This window comes from Eumetopias jubatus, unplaced genomic scaffold, assembly GCF_037043125.1.
Source record: "Eumetopias jubatus isolate StellerSeaLion01/CBP00866 unplaced genomic scaffold, mEumJub1_p1.0 scaffold_4, whole genome shotgun sequence".
NCBI classification, from domain to species: domain Eukaryota; kingdom Metazoa; phylum Chordata; class Mammalia; order Carnivora; family Otariidae; genus Eumetopias; species Eumetopias jubatus.
In genome coordinates this window covers 180,608,806-180,630,844 of record NW_028274810.1, presented here as the reverse complement: position 1 = coordinate 180,630,844, position 22,039 = coordinate 180,608,806, and the positions used below count along the sequence as shown (strand labels likewise).

The window sequence follows — 22,039 nt, the reverse complement described above, 5'->3', positions numbered from 1 at the left end:
GGGGCTCTCTGCTCAGCGGGGAGTCTGCTTCTCCCTCTCACTCTCTCTTTCTGTGCTCTTGTGCACGCTCTCTCTCTCAAATAAAAATCTTGAAAAAAAATTTTTTAATTAGAAATACACATAACCCAGTAATTCCACTACTTCGTATTTACCCAAAGAAAAAGAACACTCTAATTCAAAAAGATATATGAAGCCCTTTGTTTATTGCAGGATTATTTACAATAGCCAAGATACAGAAGCAACCCGTGTCCATTGATAGATGAAGGGATAAAGAAGATGTGGTATTGTATACCATGGAATATTACTCAGCCTTAAAAATAAAGTTGCGATCTTGCCTTTTGTGACATGAATGGACCTAGAGTGTATTATCCTAACTGAAATAAGTCAGACAGCAAAAGAGAAATACCATATGATTTTACTTATATGTGGAATCTGAAAAACAAACGAACAAACAAAAAGCAGGAACAGACCCATCCCATAAATACAGAAGACAGATTGGTAATTGGGAGGGAAAGAGGTGGGAGAATGGGCAAAATAGGGAAGAGTGGGCGGCACAGGCTTCCAGTTAGGGTATGAATAAGTCACCAGGCTAAAAGGTACAGCATAGACGGTGTAGTCACTGGTATGATAGTAGCACACGGTGACGGTAGACAGTAACTACCCTTGTGGAGAGCATAACACAATGTATAGGGTTGTAGAATCAGGGTTGCACACCTGAAACTAATGTAATATTGTGTCAACTGTACTTCAGGTTAAAGTTTCTGTGCTTTCAAAGTACTCAGACTTTAGAAACAGTTTTTAAAATAATGGTCTATATCCTAATTTCTATTAGGATGTAGAATAGAATTCTCTTTTATTTTTATGAACAAATAATATACGTCTGCTGATGCAGAAGTCCAGGATATGAAATAATCAAATTCATAATATGGGGCTGATGACATCTTTTTATAAGACGAGGAAAACAAAAGCCTTGGAGATCTTTCTCATCATACTGTTTCTATTACTGCCTTTCTATAAATTTGTCCTTGTCTTCGCTTCTTTTGCTCTTTTTCTATCCTCCGTCTTAAACAAATCTAAAAAAGAATGCAAGATGTAATTCTGTTACAACTATTTTTGCCTTGTGCACCCCTTCTCAAACAGACGCCTTTTCTGTACATGGTGAGAGAATTTCAGAAAATTTGTTCAAAAGCAGATGCATTCATAAGAGAAAGCAGAAGAGTTCCAAGGGCTGAGGTGAAGGGGGAATGGGGAGAGACTCAATGGGTAGAGTTTGTGTTTGGGATGATGAACAGATTCTTCAAAAGCATTGTGGTGACAGTTGTCCAACATTGTGAATGTATTTAATGCCACTGAATTGTGCACTTACAAATGGTTAAAATGGTAAATGTATGTATGTATATATTACCCTACTTAAAAAAAAAAAAAAGAGGGGAAAAAGCAGATGCAGCACACCATCTCTTTCAGACATGATGAATTTATTCAGAAAATTCAAATTTCAGTTTGGCAAAGTATATCCAGGGGCAGAGAGTTTGGGATAGTCATTTCATTGGAAGCAATCACATTTTCTAGAGCTAAATGTCCATGGGGTAGTTAAAAATAATTCAGTGTGCATGGGGTGATAATCATAAATATTTGCAGAGTCAACAAAACAATCAGCTTACACAACCTGGGCATGAAAAACGCTTATGCTAGTAGTACTCCTTTATTCAATTTAGTGCAACATACATTGAGCCCCTAATTTATTCAAGACACTGGGCTAGCTGCTGGGGCTGAGGTGGAAATACAAAAATCACCAAGACACAATCCCTGTCCTTAAGAAGTTTACAACAGCACATATAAAAATGAGTGTGGTACAAAATAACTGCTCTAAAAACATGGAGAACTTACTTCTCAGTAGAGGTTAAAGTCAGAACCCCCTTAATTTTGTGCTGTGGGTGAGGGAAGCAGGATACAACATGCCAAGGGAAGAAAAGTCTGGTGTCCAAGTATGACTTGGCAACAGGAAGCGGACTAACTCCTCCACAGCTTTGTGTGTGTGAATAGGGCAGGAGTATTCAAAAGTATTTTTTTTATTTTAATTCCTCTCATCAATGTTAGCCCATTACAAGAAAGTGATCGACAGGAAGTGAGGTCTATTAAAAAAACAAAGTTTGAAGAGGCAGGGACATGAACAGGAAACACCATTTCATAGTTTCGTGTAAACTCAACCCCATGTGTATATACATCTAGTAGCTTAAGTAACATCATCAAATGGGGGGGAAAAATCCATCTGGAGCCACAGAGTTCATCATGGCAGAACAGTCTCTCGTTAGATTCTAAGACTAGCTTTTGCTCCTGCCAGTGGAGGACGTAATGTTATAGGGAAATTGGAAGTCCATATTTTTACACATAAAGTCCTTAAACGTTACCTCCTCAACTCAGCATAGATGATGAAGAGAGCTTAGAAGAGATAATTTGGGGACAGAGATTTAAGTCTTTCTAGGCTAACTGATCTAATGATGCCTTGGCATGCTGTATTTCCTATTTAAAAAAATACAGGATGAGCAAGTCTTTCCTGAATAACAACTTACTATGTGTAGAACATACTTCAAGAGGAATTTTAACGGAACATACTACTAATCAAACATCACAGTTTCTGCTTTTGTAATTTACACAAATTACCTTAATGATAATACTTTAGGGAACACTTACAAACACAATTATGTAACATTGCTTTAATATTCATCAGCCCTAACTTCTAGAAGTTTGGCTTCTATTATCTCAAAAAAAAAAAAAAACCCTACTTATAAATCTCGTTTTCCCACAGAATTAATTCACCATCCAATTTTAAAAATAACTTTTAAAAACAGAAACCAATCGTAAACTGGAATGCTAATACCTGCCAGGCTTTGATAAAATAAAAATAAACAACTTACATAAACAGCACCTCATAAAACCAAAACCTCCTTTTGAAATACAAAGTTCAATTCTTCTTGCCCTCTTGGTAACTGCTAATCAGAACCCCCAATTCTCCCCCTCCCCTCTTCAATCCAGGAACTGTTCTGGCTTGTTAAGTCACATAACACACAGTATTTTTTAGCATTAATAAATTATTGATATGGTACCATGAATAGCTGTTTTTAAAAACCAAAGTAACTCAGAAGACTAGTATAACAGATATAATAGCACACTAAAATGATTTAAAAGAAAAAAATTTTTTTAAATGTACCTTATCCTGGTCTTGTATTAATTCAAATTAAAAACCAAAGGATGAAGTATCATTTCAGACCTATATACATCAAGATGCCAGTTCTTATAAAAATGTACTTTAGTTGTAAATGCTAGGTTATGCAAAAATAAGTTTATATCAATTGTATTTTTTAATGAATTTTCCCCAACTCTAATATTAAAAATGTTAAAAGAACTTAAATTTTAATGGCAAAAAGTTCCTATTTTCCCCATCTATCAAAAAAAGATTTTATTTTCCCTTATTAACATACAATGCCCTATTGTTAAGGCACAACTTTTAGGATAAAAATGAAACCATAGACTAGGTTGATTTTATACAACAGTTACAAGACAGACTTTTTGTAGGCATATACTGAAAATAATATACCTCAAATTCAACAAAGATCAAAAATGAAAAATCAGTTTCTATCCAGGACCAGTCAACACATAGCCAAGATAAATAGTTGCAGCTAGAATAACCCAAGTAGATTCTATTTTTAACCTGCCAAAGATTGTCTCCATAAGGCCATTTTCAAGGTGTTATCAAGGAGAGGCAAGCTGGATATTTTCTTTTGAACTGCGGGTGGTGGCACCCCAGCTTTCTTTACTTATGCTTTGCTATCAGAGATCGTTGTCACCTTCAAAGGCTGGGTGAGATCCAATTTTTGAACATCTGAGACAAGGACAGAGTTCCTGATCCTAGGGCTCAAGGCAGATGTTTGCTCTGCATCCTCCCTCTGCTACCCTTCCCTGGAGCTTTCTTCCCTCCCACCCTCTTCTTAGCCACGGCCCTTCCCCTTATTTCCTCTGACCCAATTAGCACAATATTCAAAGGGAGCACTCAGCAAACAGAATTTGCACAATTGTTACTTAAAACACATGAACCAAAACACTTGTTAGCTTAATCATACAGCCATAAACAATTCATTTGAATGTTGATTTAGATCAAGAAAAAACATTAGAGGAAAGAGGACAACTGACTACCAAACAAATATGATCCTTGTAGGCCCTTTGTAATCTCAAGTGAGATAGGGACACAAGTATGAAAGCTAACAGAAAAAGCAAGTTTTCTTAAGCAGGCTTATATACCTAATTCTTGTATTTTCTGCATTTTCGTTCTATGAAGAAAGGATCTAAAGAAATGGTTTGTAAAGACAGAAACACTGGATTAGACTTGACTGTGTAAATCTTTGTGGTTTTGAAGGTGATTTTCCTTTACCTTTTGAGAACAGTCTTTTGAGAAATAACGGTCAACCAGAACTCTTGCCTGGCTTCATCTACCTGACCAGGAACTTAACTCAGTTCTACCATAAGATCTCGGCAGCCAATCTTGAGAGAAGTAGGTCTAAGAGAGAATTCAGGGGTTAAGTTTTGGGGGAAGAGTATGGTCCAGAAAGAGGGGCAGAGATAGAAGAACATCAATGGGCTGGGGAGCCAGGGAATGAGGTAGAGATGAAGGGCAGAGCAAGGGGACAGCTACTAAATACTGAAGTTATCGATGCCACTACTTTTACTAAATGTGATGTGTAAAACTCAAAAGTTTAAGGGAGTATTGTGCTCTAAATGATAGCAAAGATAAAGGAAAGGGAAGACCAGGAGTTGGGGAGGTGAGGCTCGCTAAAAGTTCAACTTTATTTTGCTGCATTTTAGAAGTAATTCTGGGAGATACTACACACCTCACTTATTCATGGTGTTTTACTGGTTGTTCTGGCACAATAATGTCTCACATAAATAAATATAAATATTGTTCTTTGTACTTATATTAGTTCTGTAATGTATATTGACTTTTAGAAACAAAAAAATTAAAAATGAATTTTCTATAAAAGCACTTAAAAACCATTAGTAACTAGACTATACCCAACAGATTATAAAAATAACGCATTTAACTGTCAGCCAATATCTTAATTTTTGCACATAACACAAACCCTTCGCAAATTCATTATCTACATGCAGATTAATGGAATTAAAAATAAAACCAAAGCAATCATGCTTGCTAATATGATCTAGTTTCATCTCCATTAAATTAGGAAGTTTCCACGTAATCTTGAAAAAAAAAAACACCTCCAATTAAATGCCATTTCTTAATATGCCAGTCTTCTTGCCCCATGTTTGACACATTACAATTAAAACAAACGCTTATACTATGGACTCTGGAAATAGTGTATGCCTCCGCCATCTCTCCTGAGGAAAAAATATTCTCATTTCATTGAAAAGTAAAAAGATGAGGTCTCCAATATTCTGTTCTGAACCCCTAAGTCCTGTTTAAATATCAAGTGTTCCAACTACCAAAACTTTGTATGAATTTCACTGAACCTATCGAGGCCCACTACACTATCAGGTTTGTGAACAGTTGCTAGAGACTGGGAATAAACATGTGCTTTGTACTAAATTTAGTTCCCTAAGGAGGAATGAAAGGACCCTGGAGACCACGTAAAAGGCAGACCTAAAGTTGTATGCACATTCCACCAGGTGAGCATGTCCATTCTTTGGTCAACTTTACCTCCATGACAGGAAAAGAAATGGAAAGTTGTTTTGAAGAAAGAAAAGAAGAAAACAAACGAGCAATCCCCTCCCCCTCTAATCAGTATGTTATAAAATACAAGGACATCAAAGTCACATGAAATAACAGTATTGTTTACACGAAGTTTCCAGATAACACACTGAGAGAAATCCAACATCCCGATGAAAGTTCACAAAGGTTCTAATTACAGTGACACAGGGAATATGCCACTGCCTTTCTTCCAGATTTTGCCTACTGAATTAAAACAAAAATTACTCAAAAGGTAACATTAATCTTTGTTATTTTAATCTGAACGGAAACTTTAAAGTATCTTAAAAGCTACTACTTTGAGATTAGATTAGATCCATTTATTAATGGTAAAAAGCAACCATAAATCATTCTTGATAAGGAGAGAATCTCTACATACAAACCTGGCAAAGTTTTTTAAAAAGTACTAAAACAAAACCTTTGAAAACGAAAGCTAGCTCAATTTGTGTAATATCAAATGACTCAATTAACAGAATAATTTATATTCTTATAGTGCATAATTTATCCCTAAGGAGAAAATGTACCAAAATCTTAGTGCTAACCCTGAAACTTTAATCCAAACCTTACATGTTAAAGACTAAATGCTGGTTAGGAGGGAAAGGATGGGACCATGCAATGTCCACAGAACAAACAAAAATCAACAGTAAGATGGCAGAAATATTGAACCCATGGGTACAAATACACTTTTCTGTACAAAAACAAAAAGCAAAAAACAAAACAAAAACACATACACAGAAACTACTATTACAACGCAATCATCATATAGCTATATTCTCAACTAGCTGGTGAACCTGTTATTAAAATTTCAAAGAAAAAAAACAAGCTTTTTCTATTTTAATCCATTAAGAAATATTTAGTAACAACAGATAAATAGAGCATTTGTTGCATATTAATGAATGTGTGGCTTCTTGTGCTTTCCATCTGAATTAGGGGTAAAAATCCCCAATTACTTTATTTTCAATGAGATACAGTTGTAAAGTAGTATTAAATCTACACAAAATCAATCCTTTCTTCAGCCCAATTCTGTATGAAAGTACTAACAAATAGTGAAGATTCATGATGTTGTGTGAAAATGGTGACTCATAACAATGTAGACTCAGCTATAGATTTTAATTCACAAATATATATATATGTGTGTGTATGTATGTGTGTGTGTGTATATATATATATATATATATATGCGGCCTTGTGTATGACAACTGTACGAAAATAGTCTCAAAAATAAAGACAATACTTGAGACACGAAGCAACCCACTTTCCCTGATCTTGCATCCTATTACAGGGAAAATAAGTCTCTGATGCTTCATAAATACTTTAAAAAGTTCGGGATGGCCTTAACCATGCAGTCTCCACCGATGCTTTGAAGCCCCCAGCGTTTCAGGCTGACTGTTCAACTCAGGAAGAGTTGTGACCTGTGATCACCTTTGCTTATTTATGTCCTTTCTCTAGATCTGGGAGTTTTCTGACTAGAGCCTGGTGGTTCATTCTGATGCTAGCAAGGAGGCCTCCTTCAATGCCGTCGGAACCAGTGTAACTGATTTCTTCACCACTGAGGGTAGTCATATGCCCCCCAAGGGCTTTTAAGATGGCATTGCCAGCACATATATCCCATTTTTTGATGTATGTCACATGGATATATAGATCAGCTTTTTCTTGACTCTTATCAGGCACATCCAAGAGTGCTAAAACTTTATAACCTAAAAGAGAAACACAGAATTTAGGTTACTATTCAAAAGATTTAAAGAAAGTAGCTTACTTTTTATTTCTTTTTTTTTTATTAATTTTATTTTATTATGTTAGTCACCATACATCATTAGTTTTTGATGTGGTGATCCACGATCCATTGTTTCCGTTTAACACCTAGTGCTCCATGCAATATGTGCCCTCCTTAATACCCATCACCAGGCTAATCCATCCCCTGACAAGTAGCTTACTTTTTATGAGTATATTGTGAAAAATAACAGCACAGGATAGGCAGGAGTTCTCTATACTATCTTTGCAATTGCAAAATCTAAAATTATTTAAAAATAGTTTTGTTCTTTTTCAAGGAAGTTAACAGTGCAGACATTGAACCCAAATGAGCAAAAAAATATACTGTAAAGGAACTTATGAAGCTATTCTCAAGTGTAACCAAATACACTTCTATAATCTTTTAAATTTAAATCTACTTTGTGGTTGTTTTCTATGGAATGATAAAGTCACTGTGTATCCTTTCCTCTGGAATACTATACTGAAGCTATATACCCACGGGTTTCATCTGAATTATCTAGGAACACTGGATTTGAAAGAAAACAAAATAACACAATCTTAAGACTTTTCTGTAATGAGGCAGAATTTTTAAAAATTAAAAAAATAATAAAACAGAAGAAACCAGGTCTAGAATCTGATTTATCCCATTCATACTGGATATTCTGAACATTACCTTCCTAACCAACATTAACAGGGCTTATAGGAAAATATCATATTAAGTAAGGTACATTGTTGTAATCATGTAAAGGTTTTCAAACACTTGTTTCTCACCATAATTTTTTATTTATTTGAATTAAAACACTTCTGTCATATTAAAAAGCGCTCAGAACAAGGGTGAGCAAAAGGTCTGTGAGCCAAATTCAGGCCATGCACTGTTTTTGTACAACCCTCAAGCTATGAATGGTTTTCTGTATTTTTAAAGGGTGGTGACAAACCAAAAATCCAAGAATAGTAAGCAGTAGAGTCTACACGTGGCTCATAAAGCCTAAAATGTTTACTATCTGGCCTTTTAGAAAAAGTAAGCTGACCCCTGATCAACAACAGGTAATAAAATAGTACAGAATATACAGTAAGCTGGGTGGCTACCAGACTCTGGCTCATCCCAGACATGCAAGCTGAAGAGCTCAGAGGTGTTAAAAGTGCCCAGGGATTAGCCATCCTAGTAACACTTATGAGGATTCCTGACATCTTTCTGCCATAGGAAGCATCATAATGTGCTTGATCTTCCCTTCTCTCCCTGCTATTCCTACAGTTAGGCTAAGTGCACAATTACTTTGAAAAGAGATCACATATAAAACCACTACTGATGGTACATCACTGACATGAAAATGCTTTTGTAATATTCAAAGAACAGCAGTCACTGTTGTGAGACTATTGTCCCTACTGTGAGGCTGTTTCTTTCTTTCCTTTTCTTTTCTTTTAAGATTTTATTTATTCATTTGACAGAGAGACACAGTGAGAGAGGGAACACAAGCAGGGGGAGTGGGAGAGAGAGAAGCAGGCTTCCCGCTGAGCAGGGAGCCCGATGTGGGGCTGGATCCCAGGAGCCTGAGATCATGACCTGAGCCGAAGACAGATGCTCAACGACTGAGCCACCAGGTGCCCCTCTTTCTTTTCTTTCTTTTTTTTTTTAAAGAGTTTTATTTATCTATTCGAGAGAGAGAGAGAGCACAACCACGGGGAATGGTAGGCAGAGGGAGAGGGAGAAGCAGGTTCCCCATGGAGCAGGGAGCCCGATGCAGGGCTCGGTCCCAGGACTCCGGGATCACGACCCCAGCCGAAGGCAGACGCTCACCCGACTGAGCCACCCAGGCGTCCCTGTGAAGTCATTTCTAACAAGAAGGCATGTGTGGCTGAAATCCCACCCTCGAGATAACCAAGTAGGAGACCATACCTGTCTGCAAAGTACACTGTCTATTCTCACTTTTTTCCCAAGCACAGGACAACCAAATCTTTCTCCCGACATAAGCCTGACCATGCTGGGGACACTGTCCCCAGACACCACAGGGGAATAGGAACGTACCAGCACCACCAGCTGGGATAATTGTAGTCTGGTTTCCAAAAGTCTGAAGAGCAACCTGTTTGACCATTCCTGAATGCGAGCGTGACACAACGATCCTTGGGGTCTTCTCATTGTAGGAAATGCGGGCTTTCACGTTGGACCCACCGTCTACCATTGCCCAAGCTGAAAAGCAAATATGATATCCATTAACAGCACTGAAGCCTTTTGAAACGGGAACTCAAAGGACCAAGAGTTGATTGACAAAATACCTTTTTCCGCAGAATTACTTGTTTGTCCCCAAAACAAAAATGCTTTTTTTTTCTGAGAATGAGAGTAATATTTAACATTTTTTTGCATTAAAATAGGCAAATATTAAGACAAAGCTTAAAAAGGCCACATAATCCTGCTCAACCAGAGATAATGACTTCTAAAAACTTGGCTTAAGAACTCCCAGGGCTCCAGAGCTCCCAGTGAGGTGCTGAGTTCTCACTGGGATTATACTGCAACTCAACATCTCTCTATACCTAATCTGGCTTCCTTCCCTCTCTTACACAACTTTGATCCCAAGAGCACTCTTTCCTAAACATCCTACATGCTAATCTCCATCTCAAAAGTCTGGCTTCTGGGGAACTCAACCTGTGACAACCTAGGACATAAACACAACTAGCTACCCTGGATAATTCAAAATTTAAAATAGGTTTTCCTCCTACTATTTTTTCCTCCTCCTTACTATTTCTCCTCCTATCTATTTCTGATATATTCATGGTTTCAATGATAAACATAAAACAGTTAAAGAGGTGAGTTAGATTTACACATCTGCTTTATCAGAGGATATAAAAAGAAAATGCCCTAGATTTCAAAATAGAACAGAAATTTCTAAGAAGATGAGGAGACCCTAGAAATGGCTTGAAATGTTTTTCTTGGTTTGGAAGTTTTCTTCGCTGACTACCAAGCTATACAAGAAAATAAACTTACTCAGAATTATCAAATTAGACTGTTGCTCTAGCAGTCACTCACTATGGGGTAAAACACAGTCCACCATGGCTAGCAACAAAAGCAGATGCATTATTATGTACTCCTGGCTGCAGGAAAAAATCAAAAAAATGAACAAAATGTCCAGGTTCTGAGCTAAGGATGGCAGTCTCTTGGACTCCTCTCACACTTCTTTCTAAAAACCACACATTGCAACAAGGAGAACAAATAACACCCTTAATCAATAGCTAAAGAATAAGAAGGAGACGAAGAATAGTCACAAACACAAATTTATGAGAAAGAAGGGAAGTAAATACTGAGACCAGTAGAAGAAGTGCCATAGCTGACCTCAGTATGGAGAATATGGCAGGAGCTTCACAGAAGTGCCAAGAGGCTGGAGGCCTCTTAGTGGTGGTAGAACTCAGGGAACAACAGCCAGAATTTCTCCCCAGAAGGAAAGGGTCCCATCTAAAATGGAAACGACTGCATGTAGGCCTGAGATGTGGCAACAGAGCAGCAACAAGAGGAGGCCTAGAGAAGACACAGAGCCAAAGTGAAGTCCTGACAACAGACCAGATGACACAGAACATCTTTCAGAAAGTCTCCCCATGAGAGACAACTGGAAGACAACAAACAGAACTGAAGAAAGAGAAGGGGTTGAAGATAGGGGCCTTACTGAAACAAGACAGGATCCAACAAGACAGAAGAAAAGTGAAAACAAAAAAGATGCCTGATAATAAAGATAATGCCTTCCTTGCCCTAACAGAAAAGAAATTTCCTGAACTGAGAACCACCCAAACTCCTCTTCTGCCACCACCTTCCCACCAACTGCATGGTGGCCGGCCCAAATGTGAGTAAGAAATATGTACAACTGCAATGTCCACTGAAAAGTATAAGAAGAAAATACAATGAATGAAGGTTAAAACACTTCAGGCTACTTGAAAATTTCTATAAAGCAGAGTAAAACTGTAACACAACATTCAAAGACGATTAATAATAAATAAGCAACAACAACAACAAAAGAACACTATGGAACAAAAAAGCAACTCAGGAAAGATAAATAGGAAGATATGAAATGGGAACTCATATAATACAGGAAAGAATGCAAACAACAACAACAAGACAAAATCACTTAAGACTTAGTTGTAGATCACAGGATACACAGAAAGACAACAGATTGGTCGAAAAGCACAGTAAGCAACGAGAAAAGCAAAAAATAAGTGAAACAAGCAAACACTTAAAGGGGACCAGAGAAGAGGTAATAGATACAGAAGTCAGTAAGAGAAGAGTCAATATACATACATTAGGAGTCTCTGAAAAAGAAAAACAAAAACAATGAAATAGAACTAATCTTTAAAACTTTGATTCAAAAAAAAAGTTCCTGAAATAAAAGAGGACTTGAATATCCACACTGAGAGACATACTATGTAGGTATCTGCCCAGAATCCCAACTCTGAATCTGAGATATATCATAGTTCTATTATTAGACTTTCAAGATAAAGCTCTTTGGTGTTCCAGGCAAAAATACCGAGCTACTTACAAAGGAAAGAAAATCGGATTATCAGCTTTTCTGCCAACAAGATTCAACATGCACCCACACAGGTATTATACCAGTTCAACAGTTTCTACAAGTTAACCAAGAAAAAAAGAGTGTACAGTGAGTGAAATAGTGTCCTACTAAAATTCCTGTCTCCTGGGAACCTTCAGAATATGACCTCATTTGGATATAGGGTCTTTGCAGATGTAGTTCAAGTTGAGGTCAAACTGGATTAGACTGGGCCCTAAATTCAATGATTGGTATCCTTATAAAAACAGGAGACAGAGAAAAACAGACCGAGAGAATGAGAATTGGAGGCACGAACTGGAATTATGTGTCTACAAACCAAGGGATGTCAATGAACGCCTGGAGCCACCAGAAGCTGGAAGAGGCAAGGAAAGATTCTTCCCTTGAGATTTCAGAGGGAGCACGACACTGCCAACAACATGATGTTGGATTTCTGGCCCTCAGAACTGCGAGAAAATAAATTTCTGTTGTTTTAAGCCCTCTAGTTTCTGGTAATTTATTAGAGCAGCCCAAGGACAGAGGGCTAAACCAAAGAGTGTAAGTAGCTGACAGTCTTTAAAGAATCAAGGCTACAGAAAAAGCTTTTAACATGTAAGAACTCAGGTCACATGACCTGGATGAGCTAGCTCTCCTGAGGTAATCTTTCAGAGGACAAGCTTTATCCAACCAAAGGATGACTGAAGAACTCTTAGCAAAAGCACTGTTGGTCAATACTGAATAAATTTAACTATGGATTTAAGATGAAACCAAGGATAGGAAAATAGGTGGAAGAATAAAAGTGTGTAAATGTTATCTCACAGCTGACTGGTTGACAGTCAAAGGATACCATCTAATCTGAAGAGCTGAAGAGCAGAAAGACACATATCAAAAAAAGGTATGACTGACTAAAATGGGATGGTAGTCAGGGAGGCTAAAATAAGCTGATCTCACTGTTGCTCATAGGGGAGAACCAATAGACGAGACCTCCAGCACAGGACCATATAATGGCAATTAAACAAAAAGGCATATATAAAGGTGTTAGTAAAAGTGGGCAATGAAAAAAAGAAATTTAATTTGAAAAATAATACCTGTAGTTTGAATAGCACTGAATATACAAAAATCCATGAGACCTTAAGGATACCAAAAAAATAAAGGCAAAAGCCTGCTCTTCCCTGAAAAAATAACATTTCATTCCCCCTGGAGGTAGTTTTTACCCAAAGTCCGTACTTAGAAATTGGTGAAGAAAAAAAGTTAAACATGTATTTTGTCTTTCTAATAGTAACTACCTTTCAGGATAAACAAGTAACTCCAGTTGATGAAGAAACTTCTCAGTAGAAGAATTCTAGCTAATATATGTAGAAAATACAACAGAATTAGAAAATCCCATTTCACATCTTTAATAGATCTTAAAACTATTATGTGAAATGTTTAATAGAATCCTGATCTCAAATGGTGGCAAAATATTTCTCCAGACTACCTGTTGGTAGCAAGAGAATCAAAATAATTTGTAACAGAGATCTGGTCATGACCATTTTAACCATCTTACAGCATCACTAATAATAAGACTAGATATTTATATGTCATATAAAATGATACAGCAGTAAGTACATAAAGAATATCTACAACGTGTTCTTGACAAAAATCCTTAACCTTAATCCAATCAAGGCTTCAGATCTAATTTGCACTTTATAAGAAAAAGAAGATGAAAAGTAAAGTTAAATGACACTCTGAGGAAATAATCAGAAGAGTCTCAAAAGCAGGACATTATGTAACAACTAACTTGATCTCAACAAGTCAATGGCATGGGGAAGAAGAGGGCTGGAGGGTGTTCTAGATTAAGAGAACTTAACAGAACAACCAAAAAAATGTATGTGACTTGACCAGATCTTGGTTTGAAGTAACCAGTTGTAAAATCCACTTTAGAAACAACTGGGGGAGGTGTGAATACAGGATCAATTAGGGAATAAATGTTAATTTTATTATTATATTCAAAATAATAGTATTACATTAATAGTATATTAAGAGATGCATAGTGAATTACACAGGGGTAAAATGTCATGATCCTTGCAATTTTCTTTAAAGTACGTGAAAAAAAAGAAGGAAGCAAATATACAGAAATGTTCAACTGTTAAATCCTGATGAAAGAGCACATGAAAATTTTGTACAATTTTATGTTTGCTTGAAATTATTCACAATAAAAGTTAAAAAATGACAAAAAGAAAAAAAAACTCAATTCTTTTTAGAAATGATCAGAAAAAACATGGTTTCACTAAGAAGTGAATTTACAGTGCTACATCTCTAGAGGTCAGTATTGTGTAAGAGAATAAAGAGCGTATCTCGGTAGATAGTACCAGAATAATTTTAGATAAGAATTAGTAATTTAGTATTTTAAAAATATATTTCATGTTACAGAATTTCAACAAATTCTGTCCTAACACGTACATGGACAAATTATTTCAAGCATTTTAAAAAAATTCGGTAGATGCTTAAATAAATGACTGATGATGATGAGGTAATCATGAAAAGGTAAAATAGCAGCTAAGAATGTGTTTATTCTGAGGATATGCTAAAAAAAGTCCAGTGGGTAAGAAAAAGTGGTACTTTGCTACACATTTCAGACATTATAACTTAGCTACAAATTTCCACTGCATGGATATATTACACTTACACATTTATACATTACTTTGTTAAAATACTATTTAAGTACCTGTTGCTTCTTAGAATTTCCAACTCAGTGAATTACTTCTAATTAAGTCTGATAAGAATTCTGATCAGTTTTGCTCTCCCTGATGCCAACAATACTATCTAGCTCCCATTATAGTCAAGTGTAGTTAAATTCTGGTAAGCATTTAATACCTGATGGTTGGTACTCTGCCAATATCAATATACAGTCTGGATCTGAAAATAACAGTCCAAAAAGAGAACACAAGCCAAACAAACCTTCAATCCAGGAACAGAAGGTCAACCCACACCTAATTAAGGACTTATTGATTCTTTTAGAATGTTTGCTGACTAGCAAGCACCTTCGTTCCAGCATACTGGGCAACTCAGCGGCATCACAGAAGAACAGGGCATTTTCTTACAACTTACAGAAACCATTTTGGAACACAAGCTGTTCCTAAGTTAGAAACTTTTGCCTTTTTTATTTTAGAGGAGGTAAGACTCTAGGGGGAGAGGTGGAGGGGATGGTAGTCTTATGGAATAAATTTTTTTTTTTTAATGGGCATTTTATGATCCTTATTCTCCCCACCCCTAAAAGGAACAGATGTGGAAATTAGGGCCCAAAGAATGTGAATCTCTGCCTATCCAGTATCAACTTCCTCTTCACTTCCTTTATTACGATTCTAATTCTCTCTGGAGTATCAGGCTGTTTCAGGCTAAGGGGGCCATGTGACATTTGGCCAATGAGATGGAGCAGAGGGCTTCAAGTTACTCTTTCCTAACACAAAGAATATCTGGGATAGATCTTTTGTCCCTCCTTCTCTCCCCTTTCTTCCAACCTGGAAGAGAGCCATGGAAACTGGAAGCACCCATCTATGTAAGCATGAAAACAAAAAACTACCTTCTAAGACAAAAAAGCAGAAAGAGGAGTTAGGTGCTTAACAGTATCATAAACTGAAACCCCCTGCCCTTTGCCCATCTTATTAGGTGAGAAAAATAAAACCTATACTTGTTTAACTACTGTAATCAGATTTATTTTGTATATAGATAAATGTAACCCTAACTGATATAGACAGGCAATGAGGAACCATGTCGAAGAATGAGTCAACTATACTTCAATTAAAAAAAAAAGAAAAGAAAGAAAAAAAAAGTGAGAGAGGACTTCAAAGACTTAAGCCCTATACTTAATCTTTATATGCCTGTTTTCTCTTTCTTTAATTGAAGGTCACTATAATTCCTCTTTTATAGTCTTTCCAGAGTTATTTTTTTCAAAAGATTTTAATTATTTATTTGACAGAATGCGAGCAGAAGAGCACTAGCAGTGTAAGTGGCAGAGGGAAAGGGAGAAGCAGGCCCCCCGCCAAGGAGGGAGCCCAATGCGGGGCTTGATCCCAGGACCCTGGGATCATGGCCCGAGCCGAAGGCAGTCGCTTAACTGACTGAGCCACCCAGGCGCCCCTCCACAGTTATTTTGAAGCTGAAATGAATTTATGCCAATACATTTCATGAACTGTGAAAATACTAAACAAATGTGAGATATTAAGGAGTGGTTAGCTCTTGCTGTAACATTTTGAACTGTGTTGCTTTCCTAAGAACTTTGCTAAGCCCCTTTTCTCATCTTTATAAAAAACAAAAATAACAACACTTATCTTTGTCTCACAGTTATCACAAGGTTCAAATGAGATAACTTAGTTTACTGCAAATAGTTAACCACTATACAAATGTTGGGAACTGTGGAGTTATTATGAAAGTGGTGTGATGTACTGATTTGCATAAAATTCCTGAGGTTGCTTCCTCCTAATTTAGCTGGATGACCTTGAGGAATGTATCCAACTTCTGAGGCTCATTTTCTCATCTGTAAGTGGGAGTGTTAGTACGCGTACCCCTCCCTCATGTGTTATACTAAGTGTAGCAACACTGCTGGGTTAAGTTATGCTCCAATAACCACTTGCCCTCTTCTCCCTAAGTGACAGAACCCCTGAACTGGGTGCTTGGATGGCCAGTGAAATAAAGACCACATTTCTTAGCCTCCCCTGTGGCTGGGTTCAAGCTACATTTTGGTCAATGGGATGTGAGCTGAAGTGATGCGTGCAACTTATAGGTCAAACCCTTAGTGGAAAATGTCCTCCATGTCTCCCCTTTGATCCTCTCTTCACTAGTTAAATGTGGTTGAAGCAGAGAGCCATCCTCAGTCATGCAGAAGGGGGCATCAAAATTTAGCACAGCAAAGCAACAAGACAGAATACGCTGCATGCCTGGTCTGTTTGTATACAGGCTGTTAGAGAAGAGAGAAATCAGCTATTTTGTTCAACTTCTGGTATTTTGGTGCAATGTAGTACAGCAGCCTAAATTAGTAGCCTAACCTATATCCTCACTTATTCAGAAGGATTAAAGGAAACATGTGAAAGCAATCCACAAACCATAAATCAACTATATAATTAATTTTAAGGCAGACTGTCTCAATAATGACTTAAATCTTTTACAGCTCATCAAATTGTCTACTGTAAAAACTACCTGAATTATGAAAAGACATAAGGTCAGATTAACACAAAACAGATTAGGTCTTGAAATGCAGAGCCAACACTCAAGTATATGTTCAGCCTATCTCAGAGGAGCCAGAATTTGGGATACAAAGTATTCTGCAAAGCAAATAAGTTTTAAGAGTAAGCAAAACTTAACCTTGTCTCCACTATGTCCACTTGACAGCCAGCCTTTTTCTGCAGTGTCGGCCACACCACTGAGACAGAGTGAGAAGGGTGGAGTAAACAACAGAGCTGTAGGGATGCTGGGTGTTATTCGTTTCCTAGGGCTGTCATGACAAATTACCATAAACACAGTGGGGCTTAGGAGGAGAGAAATTTATTTTCTCACAGTCTGGAGGCTCACACATTTCACAGTTTATGAAATGTATTGGCAGTCCAAAATCCAGATACTAGTATTGGTAGGGTTTATTCCTTCTGGAAACTCTAAGGGAGAATTTATTCCATGCCTCTCTTCTAGCTTCCAACAGCTGCCAGCAATCTTTGGTGTTCCCTGGCTTATGCGCATCTCCAGTCTGTGCCTCTACCATCCCATCCTCTTACCCTCCGTGTGTCTCTGTAATCCCGGTTTCTTACAAGGATACTCTCACCGACTTAAGGACCTACCCTAATTCAGGATGATCTTACCCTGATAATTACCTTAATTACATCTGTAAAGACCTGACTTTCAAATAAGGTCACATTCTGAAGTTGATTGTTATGGGTTTATAGTCCCCCAAAAGATATGCTGAAGTCCTAATCCCCAGCAGAGTAGAGTCTGACCTTATTTGGAAATGGGTTTACTGTAGATGTCTTTAGCTAAATGAGGCCATGGTGGAGTAGGGTGGGCTCTTTCTAATATGACTGGTGTCTTTAGAGAAGTGACACAGAGACACAGATACATAAGCAGAATGCCATGAGGTGCTGAAGGCAGAGACTGGAGTGATGTGTTCACAAACCAAGGAATACAACAGACTGCTATCAAACTATTAGAAATTAAGAGAAAAACATGGAAGAATTCTCCCTTATAGGTTTCAGTGAGCACATGTCTCTGCCAACACTTTGACTCTGGACTTCTAGCCTCCAAAACTGTGTTAGACTACATATCTGTTGCTTAAAGACACACAGTTTGTGGGTTTTCTCTTTCTGTTTTTATGGCAACCCTAGGAAGCTAATACAGGGGTGAACAGGAATTTGAGGGGGGCATGATTTAACCCACAGCACCTTGTCATGAGGGCTGCTTTCAACGCTGGCACTGGCAAAATGGATCCTGTCACCATCAAGAACCTCATCGTCTTAGAAAACAGTGGAACCAAAAGGCCATAATCCTTGTACCGTGTTTCTGATGGGAATGACTAATTAAAAGTATGATGAGTCCCTTCAGACTGTCAGTGATACTTCTTACATCACTAACTCTTGCCCTCAACTTCTCCACCCTGATAACTCATGGCATCATTCTGGACTTGTAACCACAGGCCACACTATCATTGCTATTCAGAAGACCATGGCTAGCCTCTCCGGCAAACTACAGCCTAATGGTTGTGGTGATGCCAAAATGTCATGCCAGTATCCACTAGCACTGGCAAGGCTTTGGGCGAGGTCATCCTGAGCTGCATGGGAAGCTCTTTGGCATGGTCTTCCACACTCCCAACTCCCAACGTGACGATCAAAGATCTGACTTGCCATCTGCACAAAGCTAATAAACATGACTACATCAAGAAGGTGGGTAGACAAGGGTCAAATGGAACTCTGAAGAGTGTCCAGGGCTATAGTAGAATTAGCCTGATTAGTAAGACTTTCACCATAACACCATCCCATTTTGACGCTGAGGGTGCCAAGTTGCCATTGCCCTTAACCACAATATCAAGCTCACTTCCTGATGTGACAACAGATTTGGCTAAGGCCACTTGATGGTGGATCTCAGAACCCACATAGAATCCAATGTGTAAGACTCCTGGACCTTATCCTCAGCAACAGCACAAGAGAAACAAAGAGGAACTCAGCTGCTGGGAAGTCTCTGCCCAACTGTATCCCTCAACATTATCTCTCATTGTCAGTCAGTTTCTATCCCCTAAAGAAAGGTTAGAAAGCTCTACTTCATCATATAGCATCATATCCAACAATAAAATCCTCACTGTATCCAATGAAAGAGTGAGGTATGGTAGGGGATTGACTTTAATAATTAGTGAGCTACAGCTGAGATTCTGACAGAACAGTAAGTACTATAGATGAATGATTTTAATAACATTAACTCTTGAAAGTTCTAGAGCATTTCTTACCTGTATATTCAGAAAATGGCTTATGTATCACTCCTAGCACAGGTTTACCATTCACGGCCACACATACCATAGTAGTGACATACTTTCGAAGATCCTCTATGAAGAAAAAGAACAGAAAAAAGCAGTAACAGAAATTATTAAAATAATTTAAAATTTTAGTTTTAAATTTGAAAATCAAGTCAAATACTTAGAATAGTCCCTGCACAAGGGATGCACTCACTAAATATTATCACTATTATATGATCAGGCCAATTTTGGTTTAGGAAAAATTTTTACTAAAAAACCCTCAATATTCCCTATTTCTATTACCTACTTCTGCAAAGTATTTTCTAATTTCAGTTACTATTAGACACCTTGTATCTTCCCCCTGTTCTCCAAATAGTTACCTACTGTCTGTCTATTATGGTCAAGTTCAGCGCTTAAGGACTAGAATACAAAGATGAAAAAGCAGAAGGCCCCACATTCAGAGAATTTACTATCTAGAAGGAGGGCACATAGATAAGCAATTAACTACCATATACTCCAACAAAAGAGAGAAAAAGCAGGAATTGGTTATCTCTGAGTAAGAAACAAGGCATGAGAGGAGCTACGGAAATGAAATCTGAGCTAGGACTAGGTAAAAAAAAAAAAAAAAAGAAAATGGAGATGAGGGCAGTAATTCTCTGTTTTGCTACTTAATTACCCCTGGGTGCCTAGATTTACTATTCGGAATTCCAAAGATAGATGTATACGCAATAAAACCTAAATTCCCCAAATCACAAGTAAATATTGTATTCTGGCTATATAAATAAATACCTGAACTCACACCTCAATATACAACTCCATCTATAAACAAACACTTCAATAAATTTGTGTCTAATAGGAATGATTTCGTTGTGACTGTTAAAAATGTCCCTCCTCTGAAGGATCAGCGATACAGTGAATCGCTATCACCAATAGGAGTATGCCACAATATATACTGGTTTTGGGGTCGGGGGTAAAGGTTGAGAATAACTCATCCAGTTCAAAGGTTTCATATCGCATTGCGTTAATCCAGTTGTCTGTCTTAAAATCTTATTGGAAAAGTTGTGTAAGATTGGTAAACTATTTACCACCAAGTATATACTAACTGCCTTTGTTCTGGTTCTCCAATATATAATGGCACTCTGAAGTTTGAGATCAATTTTAATGTAAAGTCACCTGTATATTCCTGTGTAGCATCAAGTGGATCGATCCAGACAGTAACACTTTCTGCTGGTACCTCTTTAGGGGTGGCTATTTCCTTCAGGATGTCCTCAGGAATCTTACGATCCCATAAGATAACCTCCTGATCAGCTGCATCCACATGTTCCTCAGTATTTATCTGCACCAAAAATAGATGACAGTTAAAAAATTTGGAAAGAAAAAAACGCCACCTGAAAAAACACAAAAGAGAAAAACATTTCAGACCAAATCACACAAACTGAAAGTAGGTAGATCAGCATTTTTATTTTGAAGCATTTCACTGTAAAATGGAAACATATAAAAGAAATTCCAGCAACATCTTGTCTTCAAGTACTTTCCAATCCAATATTCAAGCTGTCTGTTGCCTAAGACAGAGAATCCAATTATAGAAAAATATAGAGAAACTAAGAAACAAACTATTTAAAGCTTAATGATATTTATAAAAAATAGTAGATCTAAAGTGTGAAAATAGACTGACAATATTATGGAACATTGAACTGAACACAATCAACTATAAGAGGAGGAGAAAAGGGACAATGGACTTAAAAGAACTATGCCTCAAAACAGAGAACTGATGAATGCTAAGAGACACAATATCCTAGAAAAGTAATCATCTAAAATATACCTTTGATCAATAGAAAAAAAACCCTGGAAATAATGAAATAGATCATAAGCTAGTATATTATAAAATGTAAACAAAACTGAGATGGGTAATCCAAAAGGACCAAAAAAAAGATCAGTCTTCTCTTCATTATAAACCAAAGGTATGTCACAGGATAAAATGCTGAAGTCAAATTTTCTATTTTTACTTGCTAAGAAACAAAATTAAAATATAAAATAAATCTGATTTACCATACAGATAATGTAAAGGTGTGGGTGAGTAGAAAACCACTGCTTTCAACAGTGAGCTTCTTAATGAATACTTAAAATACATTCTGGTTTATAAAACAATGATTTAAATTAATGTGTTAGAATTGTATTTACTTTTGTAAAAGGACATACCAATGAGGCAAATCTAAGAACTAATTGCGTTTTAAGAATAAGGTTAATAACAGACTGTCAACCTTATTTAAATACTACCTTATCAAAAGACTCCCTCTACCAAATCATAACATATACAAGAAAAAATGTCCCCAAGATGTGAATTTCCAGTAGGAAGACTGGAGCAAGACAGGCTTTTGGGTATTGTGCTTTCTTCTGACAAGCCCCCCTTTTTTTTTTTTCAAAGATTTTATTTATTTTTCAAGAGAGAGACAGTGAGAGAGGGAACACAAGCAGGCGGAGTTGGGAGAGGGAGAAGCAGGCTTCCTTTGAGCAGGGAGCCCGATGCAGGACTGGGTCCCAGGACCCTGGGAT

The 22,039-nt window shown here is 37.2% G+C and overlaps 1 protein-coding gene across 1 annotated transcript in view; it reads right to left on the bottom strand.

Moving 5' to 3' along the window:
• Positions 1-1,458: 1,458 nt before the first annotated feature.
• The window catches only part of BPNT2 (3'(2'), 5'-bisphosphate nucleotidase 2), a 37,056-nt gene continuing 16,475 nt past the window's right edge, over positions 1,459-22,039 (bottom strand). The window contains exons 2-5 of the mRNA XM_028118990.2: positions 20,660-20,822; positions 19,481-19,576; positions 9,528-9,689; positions 1,459-7,452 (exon numbers count right to left, since the gene is read on the bottom strand). Coding sequence (XP_027974791.1) covers positions 7,184-7,452; positions 9,528-9,689; positions 19,481-19,576; positions 20,660-20,822 — 690 coding nt within the window. The 3' untranslated portion in view covers positions 1,459-7,183. The remainder of the gene's footprint in view (positions 7,453-9,527; positions 9,690-19,480; positions 19,577-20,659; positions 20,823-22,039) is intronic.